The 9523-nt window shown below is 36.1% G+C and overlaps 1 protein-coding gene across 1 annotated transcript; it reads right to left on the bottom strand.

The window, feature by feature from the left end:
* Positions 1 to 5002: 5002 nt before the first annotated feature.
* LOC134370563 (NADH dehydrogenase [ubiquinone] 1 alpha subcomplex subunit 5-like) lies at positions 5003 to 5370 on the bottom strand. Its single transcript, XM_063087626.1, has one exon. The coding sequence runs from the start codon at positions 5360 to 5362 to the stop codon at positions 5003 to 5005; it is 360 nt and encodes a 119-aa protein (XP_062943696.1). The 5' UTR covers positions 5363 to 5370.
* Positions 5371 to 9523: the final 4153 nt, after the last annotated feature.

Genomic DNA, 9523 nt, shown 5'->3' with positions numbered 1-9523 from the left:
AATTGAAAAGGATTTTATTTTATTTTATTTATTGAATCATACATATCTGTAGGGTACAAAGTTGAATATCAATACCTGTTTGCAATATGTGATGTTCAAATCAGGGTAATTAGTATATTTGGAAAGGATTTTTATTTTTTTATTTTTTATTTTTTTAAAGATGACCGGTAAGGGGATCCCAACCGTTGGCTTGGTGTTGTCAGCACCGCGCTCAGCCAGTGAGTGAACCAGCCATCCCTATATGGGATCCGAACCCATGGCCTTGGTGCCATCAGCACCGCACTCTCCCGAGTGAGCCATGGGCAGGCCTGGAAAGGATTTTTAAAGGTCACCCCATGTTCCTTCTTAGTGCAGAGTCTTTTCTATGGAGTCTTAGGCAGATTACCATTGACGATTTCGCCAAATGCCTCCTAAAAGGACTCTCCCTCTTCTAGAAGCTTCTTGCTACTCCTAGAGAGCTCTAGCTTTTGCTGATCTCCACATCTCCTTATCTCCCTCTCTCTACAAACACAAACAAAACAGCTTTTTGTCATTTCTACCCATTGGTCTTCTTTCTATCCACTAATCTAGAGTATTTGTGATGAACTCTAATCAAGACTAACTAATACAGTCTAAACTTTGACAGATTTTGGAAAAGCATTTTGACACCTTTTTGAATTTTCAGGAATTAAGGCAGGTAAGACCTTGGGATTGTGTTCTTGGGTAATGAGTATGTCAAAATGGAAGAAGTTAGCAGATATAAAGTGTAAAGTCAAGTCTATTAATCTAATAACATGCTTTACTGTTTCCTATAGGAATAGTTTTCCTTTAAATGACATTAAATGAGGTGTGGAATTTTCAAGTCAAAAATGGCCTTGAATTTGGAGTTCAAATTCTTCATTCTATGGTTGGAGCAACTGTAGCCCAAGTATTTGTTGATGTTCTCCAAGTGTGCATGGATCACTCGGGGCCTCAGTGGTTTAGCAAATGGTCCACAGATGGTGTAAAGGCTTTGGTGGGAAAATTGAAACAATTTTATTTACAAATATTTTGCAAATTTTGAAATTTAACATTATTAACATTGTCACAGCAATCTTTTATATCTCAATAAGTATGATATTCTTAAAAGTATGCACGGGTGACAAGGACTATGTTGGTCAGTTTACCTAGTGTGACATATTTACACACAATTTGCTTGTTATTTCCATGTGTTCTATCTGTCTTTTATAGCGATTATTGTATATTGTTTTATGCTAAATTCACAAAAATGAATCAATGTGTCAAAAGTGACAAACACAGCTGTACAAAGGCTTCAACTCTGTGTTACTATAAAATGTGACTTTCATGCCCTGTGACAAATGAATTAGTAGCTGTGATGATTTCACACTGGCAACTGGAATAGAAAAGGATGACTCAGAAGTAAAAAAAAAATATATATATATATATATTTGAATATTAAATTTAATCAGACTGGCAGTCCATTTGCCCCTAATTTCTGGTGCCTTGTAAGTTATGAAGATTTTATATAGTAGCGTAAAGCTGTTGAAGCATTTGTGTAATTTTCAGGCAGTCAGTGATTTTGCTGGTAAACCAATAGAGTTTTCTAAGAATAATGGTAAAATAATGTTTTCTGGGACAAAATTGCTGGAGTTTATGAAGAGGACAGACAGGGCCTGGCAGGTTAGCTCAGCTGGTTGGAGCACAGTGCTGATAACACCAAGGTCAAGGGTTCAATCCCTGTACTAGCCAGCTGCCAAAAAAAAAAAAAAAAAAAAAGAACACAGACATATAAAAGCTTTATTTAAAGCTTAAAACCCTGATAGAAAAATATGTATAAATTATACTATTGTTAAGAAAGCTATAAAGGCAACTATGATAGCAAAGATAATTACTGTGATCAGAAGTAAAGCAGAAAGAGCAATTGACAGAATTCCTTTGTCAAATGACAGGGCTGGATATGTGTGATATCTGTAGCATACAGTATGGGAAGAACAATTACTGTCTAGAGAGTGCTAGCAGATATTTCACTTTCTAACTGAGCGAAAATTTTTTCAGTATATGTAAGGGACATAAAAGAAGGGAAGAGTGTTTGAGGTCTGCTTGGTTTGTTTATGCTAAAATATCAAGCTTCAGAAATTTTTTTCCATTTACATAACAATGACTGTTATCATGGAGAATGGAAAAGATTCATTGGCTTATACTGAAAGAACCTTATGTTCAGCAGGGAAGGGCATTGCAAAGTGAATTAAAAAAACCTGTACATTGATTTTGTTACAGAAAATAATAGGCGGTTGATTTAATGTAGAGAAAAATTATGAAAAATTGTGAATAGAACTAAATTGTGGCCACTGAGATTACGTACTTTCCAAAATATATAGAGAAATGAGTAGCAAGTAAAAGACTTTTTCTGGGAAAAATGATCACATGCACACATACATTTTTAAAATGAGGGATGACATAAAAGGTTTTTTCATGTAGGTGAAGTAAAGACCATTTCTATGATTTCAAGTGGTTTCCTTAAGTGATATATCTCAGCAACATTCCAATATCTTGACTACCCTGAATTGATCACTTTAGGACTGAAATACTGTAATATTTAATGTTGAGAATGACATATCAAGATTCCGCAGACAAAACTGAACTGTGAGTGGCTTGATTGCTAGGAATTTGACTCTTTCCTGGGAACTGGTGATCTTCTTCACTCATCAGAGAACAGAAATTACTGATGTATTATCAGGCATATTTAAAAACCATATCTAACATCTGTGACAGAACATGAAAGGAATGGATTACTACAGGTGAGCTGTGGCGGACGTTGTTAATTGTTGGTATACCCAACAGTTATTCTTTCCTTTTCTTTCACCTGTTCAGGGCAGCCAATAGCAACTGTCTAGGTGGAATAACATTCATTTACACAGCTTGTGCACCACACAGTCGCTGTGACCATTTGCCCTTGCCCTCGGTCTGAGATAGTGATAGTAATTCCATCCCCCTTTGCTTGCAGATAGGGATGGTCGTATGACATTGTTATGGCAATGAGATATAAAGTGGGGTATTCGAGGGCCAGTGGGAAAGCATAAGGTCGAAAAGCTAACATACTAAGGATAACAGAAGAAAGATACAGAATCTGCATTTTTGACAACATCAGTGAGTATTCATTACTTGCAGTCAACCACCTTTTTAACAGATATATAAGTGTACCAATTTTTTAGGAGAGAAATACTTATCCAACTGCCTAAATATAGCAACCACTAGCTGCTACATGATTTTTCTGTACATATCATGGTATATAAAAATTAATTCATGTGATATTCACATGCAATTGGGTGCCTGGGGAGCTGAAACTTAAACAGTATGTTGGGCATTGCTATGTTTTAAATGTAGGAAGCAAGTCAATATGAAGGAATTTTTGTTATAAGTTAAGAATCATTTGTATAATCTTCCTTATTTATTAAAAATAAGGCCAGATGTATGTTTACCTTGCTCTACCAAAAGTCTATAACAAGACGTTTTTTTCTCTCTTAGAAAGCCTCCCCCTCCTGATAACTCCGGAATACAGAGCATATGGAGGGAGTATACTACTTTGCTTAAGGAGTCCAGGGACTTTCTGAGAGGGAGATATCAAGACCCCAACCTTTTTTGCCTGAGACTCAGTTAGGGAAATCTGTTCGGATGAACTGAGGTGGCTCTGTCCAAGGCCCAGTTGAATCTGCACCTGGACAAAGAATAACAGCAGGTACACAGGCCATATCAAATTGGGCAAATCCCTTTGAAAAAGTGTTTCTTCATCAAGCAAAATTCCTCCACAATAAAGAAACTTATTTGCTATATACTGGGGGCTTCCAATGTAAATTCCTACAAGGGTCAGGCAGGTAACAAATGAGTTGGCTTGATGTAATCATTGATTAATTGATTGAGTCAATTTCTATTTGTCAGGCATTGTTCTAAGCATGTGGAATACATCAGTGAGAAAACCCAAGCCAATCCAACCCATCCCAACACAAGAAAACAAAATAATTCATGTTCTTGTGGAGCTTAAATTCTGGGAAGAGACATTCATATATGGTTGGGTTGTATGAAGGTAAGTGTCAACTAACAATCTCTCTGTTGGCAATAAAATAGAGAGTGGTGGCATCTGTGCCAAGCAGGACTGCACATGTCCTGCCTAAAGGGGGCAACCAGGGTCAGCCCCAGGCATTGTTGCAGGCAGGAAGTGGCCCAGTGTCACTAGACCTAGTGATTTTTATTTTTTTATTTATTTTTATTTTTTATTTATTTATTTATTTATGTATTTTTTACCTTTGTACAGTAAGAAATCTTTTTTCCAAATAACAAATCAGTTTCTTCTGCACAATGAATTCTAATTTGATGGCCTTCAAAGATAATAGAGTAATAACAAAATATGATAAAATAAAGACAATATGAAAACAAAGTAAATGGAATAAATAATTCAAATATAGGCTAAAACAAAATGACATAATGAATTTGGTAATCAGTATGTAAATACATATTTAAATTTTACTTTATATTCATAGGATCACAGCTAAAGAGGTTAATCACAATTTTAAATTTTATCACCAGGTACTTTTGACATTTATCACATTTGAAAATATTCTCTTATTACCTCACTTCAAACAGTGACCTATAAATCTATTTAGACAATAATAATCAAGTGCCTTTTCTCTTTTTTTTCAGGATAAAAAAATTAAATGACATATTGAAGATACTGCTAAAGATACTTTACCTTTCAATTATGGCATCTGCAATAAAGATCTGTAGAAATTTTTCTAATTAACTTTCAAATCTTCCCACAACCTCTCTGTTCAAAGAAATATAATCTTTGAAATAATTTGAGTGAATACAAACTAAAAACTGATTCACGACCCTATAACCATAATCACTAATTTTAACAAGTTTCCTAAATATGTTTTTATCAGTTTTCTTGATGTCAATAATATGGAAATATTTTTAATATAACAGAACACTTAATCATATTAGCTTCCCATCAACCCACCAAAGTCATTTAATGATTATATTGGCCATTAAATGGTTGTTTGGCGGGAGGCTCTTCCACTAACGGCTCCCATGGTTTCCACTGAATCATTTTTCTCACCAGACTTAGTTCATTTTCTGCCTGAAGAATTACCTCTTCTATTTGGCCATATTGAAGTTGGTCTTCTAATTTTTTAACATCTGGTTCCGCTTCAACAATATCCAGCCTCTCATTTGTAATCTGTTCTGTATACTTCCTATATGCTGCATTTTTTGGAATTTGCTCAAGAATACCAAGAATCTTTCTGTATAATATTCTTAGCTTCTCGTGTGGAGTCTCACATACAGCCAACCCCACAAGGCCCGTGGTCTTCTTCAGCGCACCCGCCATGACAGCGCCGACGACCTAGTGATTTTTAAAGAGAAGTTACAAATCTATATTTTTGTATACAGTTTCCTGACTTTTTAAATATAGACATGAATTATAATCTAAAATATTATAGGGACTATGTTTATGTTAGATTTTATTGGGGGAAGCTGGGGGAAGTTTAGTGAACAGTACATGGAAATTCACTGTACTGTTATTGCAACTTCTTGTGTCCTAAAATTATTTCTAAATAAAAAGTTTACTTTTTTATTATTAAGTTGTTATTTTAAATTATTTATTTATTTATTTTGGCAGCTGGCCAGTAGAGAGATCTGAACCCTTGACCTTGTCGTTATAACACTGTGCTCTAACCAACTGAGCTCACCAGCCAGCCCTGAATAGAAAGTTTAAAAGAAAATATTGTGGGGACTAAAATGTATGGTCTAAATGGGGCTCATAAATTGTCAGTTGCAACTTTTGCTGTATAAAGTGATTCTTTGGTGCAGGAAGTTTAAAGAGCTGTAATATCCACTCATTTGTTTATCCCTTATTCCCTTCATTTGTTCATTCCAAACTACTTACTGAGAATCTATTATGTGTTGTCCTAGGTGCTGGGGCTATATCAGTGAACCGAACAGATCCTGAAACATAGTCACTGAGAAAATTATATAGTTGTTTAAAAAGTGATAAATGCTGTGGAGGAAATGAAGTGGATAGAGGGAGGTGGCAATTTTAAGTACATCAGTTACTTCAGTAAGAAGGTGATCCAGGTTTGTTTGGCACTGCCCTGATAGAGCATAATACTGGGGAGAAGCTGTGGACATTGTCCTGTTCTGAAGAAACCACCCATGCCAGGGACTAGTGACAAGTGGAATTTTCCTTGGATCCCCTAGTGGCAGCATTAACCCCACCCCCTAGCTGGCTGTACAGTGACCCGACCTGAAGTCATGATTGCTGAGTGTGTTGGTGGTGGTCTCCAGAAATAGATATGGAAGGTTGATCATGATTCAGTAGGATAAGTGAGAAGTAATCAGGTGGCAGTCACTCATGTCACCTTCCCTCATTAAGAAACAAAGAATTTAAGTAGCTTGCTTACAGTCACACAGAAAACTAAGAATTATAAAGAGAGAATTATTTGGAGTTCTGTTGCTAGAAATAATTCTCTCTCATTCTACACACACACATAGATACACACACACATAGATACACACACACTCACTTGTATTTTTAAGTAAGTAACATATTTTATACTGATTCATACTGAATGTATTTCCTTATGTTATTTAATAGTCTTCAGAATAATGACTTTTCATAGCTGTATAGAATGCTATCATTTGGATGCATGTTATGTACTTTAAATACTCCCTGATTGTTAGACATTTAGAAGGTTTCTATTACTTCATTATTTATATAATGTAGCAAAGAACATAATTAAATAGAAATCCTTGTGTGAATGTGTATATTTTAAAACTTTTAATTTTTATTGCTTAATTTTATTCCAAAAATATTGTAACAGTTTGTATGTCTATCAAAATAAACGAGAAATAGAGAAATGCTGCATATTATCACCTATATGTGGGAGCTAATAAAAATAAACAAACAAACAAACAAATAAATGGAAATAAAGGATAAACAATCACAATAATTCCTTGAACTTGTTAAGATAAGTGAATAGATATGCTGTTGATGGGGGTAGGAGTGGGAGAGAGGGAGGGGGGAAAGGAAGGATTGGTAAAGGGCCACAAAAATCAACTACATTGTATACAGATAAAAAAAAAAAGATAAAAAATATTTAAAAAAATAAGAAAGAACATTTCCCCACACCTTTGCCACTACTATTTTATCATTTTAAAAATTCCAAACACTTTCAGCCTGAGTGGCAAAGAATGGAATTATTATTTGATTTTGCGTTTCTTTGGATGCTCTAAATTCTAAGAAAACCTTGACAGTTGGAATCTTACATAGGAAATCTGCTGAGTGAGTCCCCTTTCAGATTGTTAAAATGTTTTTTTTTTTTTTTTTATCCATTTAGACCTAAAGTTTTTGGTACAGGTTTATCTGCTAGCTAGATATATGGCCTTGGATAATTTGATGAACTACTCTGGGTGTCTTTTCTTCAACTAGAAAATGATGATCAGTAATGTTTCTTCTGAAATTTTGAAATGAGAAATGTGATGCAGGTAATATATGATTTTTTGATTGGAAAGTTCTAAAATACATTAGGATTGGGCTGTTGACTTGAGTTAATGCATACTAAGTTGCCATTTAAGGCTGAATAGCACAGAACTGCTACAAATTCCTACATTTAGTATTTTTAAATGTTCACAGTGTTTGCATAAACTAGTGTTTAAATTTTGCTTTTGTGTGATGAGAAATAACTTGATTTTACATATTCTATACTTCCTCTATTTTTAAAAAGTGTTTACATTTTTTTTTTTAACACAGAAAGAATTATGCCTGTTCATAAGATTTCTGGCTGCCAATTCAACATTATAATGCAATTTTTATCCTACTTCATTCATACCTGTACATACTCCCTCTAGTGGTTCAAGCTATTTAAAATATTTATTGAACATTCCAGACCAAGTCAGTTTCTAGCTGTGTATCATTTGTTCTGTCATAGCCTTTCCTCATCTATCCAGGCCCACTTTTGCTTTTTAATTCATTACTTAGGGTGAGAGAGAAAAGAAAAAGATGGGGGGATGTTTTTTGTGTCATTGCAACTTGACACAAAAGGAAACAAGGTAATCAATGAACTAAATTCAATAGAAATTTTTTGAGCAGTATTTGCACAGTACTAAGGTAAATAAAGAACAAAAAGATGGTCTTGTCTTCAGGAAGCTGACAATCTAAGTAGGACCATGTTATTACCCATTTTTTATCCTCTCTGTGGCATGTAGCTTATGGAGCAAGAGCACTGGGAGAGGTGTCAGGCTGTCCTGGTAGGGTTTTGTGCTGGCACTGTGATCTTGGTTTTTAGCTGCTGTCTTCCATCCTCGCTAACATCCTGACATATTTGTGATCCTACTGGGTTTCTAGTCCCTAGGTCTATGCTGCCTTCCACAGCTGAGTCCTTTCAACATAACCATGAGACCTATATGGATCTTCTGATCTTTTCCTAATATTGAACTTCCTTATCCTGCTGGAGGGGCATGGGAAACTTCCTGTTGCTTTACTGTGCCACTTTGGGGCCCATAAAAAACTCTGTTGTGGGTCCATGTCAGCCTACTATGACTTCATTTCCAATTACTGCTGTCTGTAGGTTCAGCCTATATGTCCCCCATGTAGGTGGGGGACATATCCCATGTCTCCTTCCAAAGAACTCCTGCACCTGCCTTGTGTCTCCCTCCAGATCTCTTCCCTTTCCAGACCTGAGGGCCTAAGACAGGCAAGCGGTAAGGCATCACACAGCCTTTCTGCCAAGACTTTTGACTGAAGGCCAAAAATTAGAATGTCTGTTTCTAGTACCTTCCTGACAGTTTCCTCCTGCCCTCTTGGAGCAGTGCCAGTCTCAGGTCTCATGGCCTGCATAGAGAGCGTCATAAGAACAACACATCAGTTAATTCCTCCCTTGTCCCAGGACAAGGGATGTCCCAGTAGGAGGAGTGTCAACTTTGTCAAAGCTGCACGAAGTTTAAGGAGAATGAGAGGTAAAATGAGAGAGATTAATCTCATTTTTACAGAGATTAAGAGGCATTAGTATTTGTAAGAAATAAATTTCAAGGATCTGGTAGTCTGGGAATGGAGGAAGAGTCGCAAGAAGGCAAGGTGTGTGAGCGGTGGTTGAGAAAGTGTAACGCCTCACATTTACTGAGCACTTTCTTTATATTAAGCACTGTTTTAAGTGCTTAGGTGAATTAACTCATGTTTTTGCTCAAAACAACCTATTTCCTTCCACTTACAGATAAAGAAACTGAAGTACAGACAGGGTAAGTTATTTATCCAGAAACACACAGCTAGTGAGTGGAAGAGGCAGCCTGGCTTCTGATCCCTACGTGCTGCTGCAGTGGGCGAGGACCTAGCGGTGAAAGATCAGAGAGCAGTAGCTCTGGAGGACAGCAGCACCGGAGATTTGTTTTATAATAAGGGTATCTGGTGGAGCGGGAGGAAAACCTGCCTTTAAATAACATTCATTCAGTCACTACCACATAAGGGAGAAAGGGAAGAAGAAGTGAGAGTAGGAGC

Source organism: Cynocephalus volans, chromosome 2, assembly GCF_027409185.1.
Source record: "Cynocephalus volans isolate mCynVol1 chromosome 2, mCynVol1.pri, whole genome shotgun sequence".
Taxonomy (NCBI): Eukaryota; Metazoa; Chordata; class Mammalia; order Dermoptera; family Cynocephalidae; genus Cynocephalus; species Cynocephalus volans.
The sequence above is the reverse complement of the archived record's forward strand: the minus strand, read 5'-3'. Positions and strand labels throughout refer to the sequence as shown.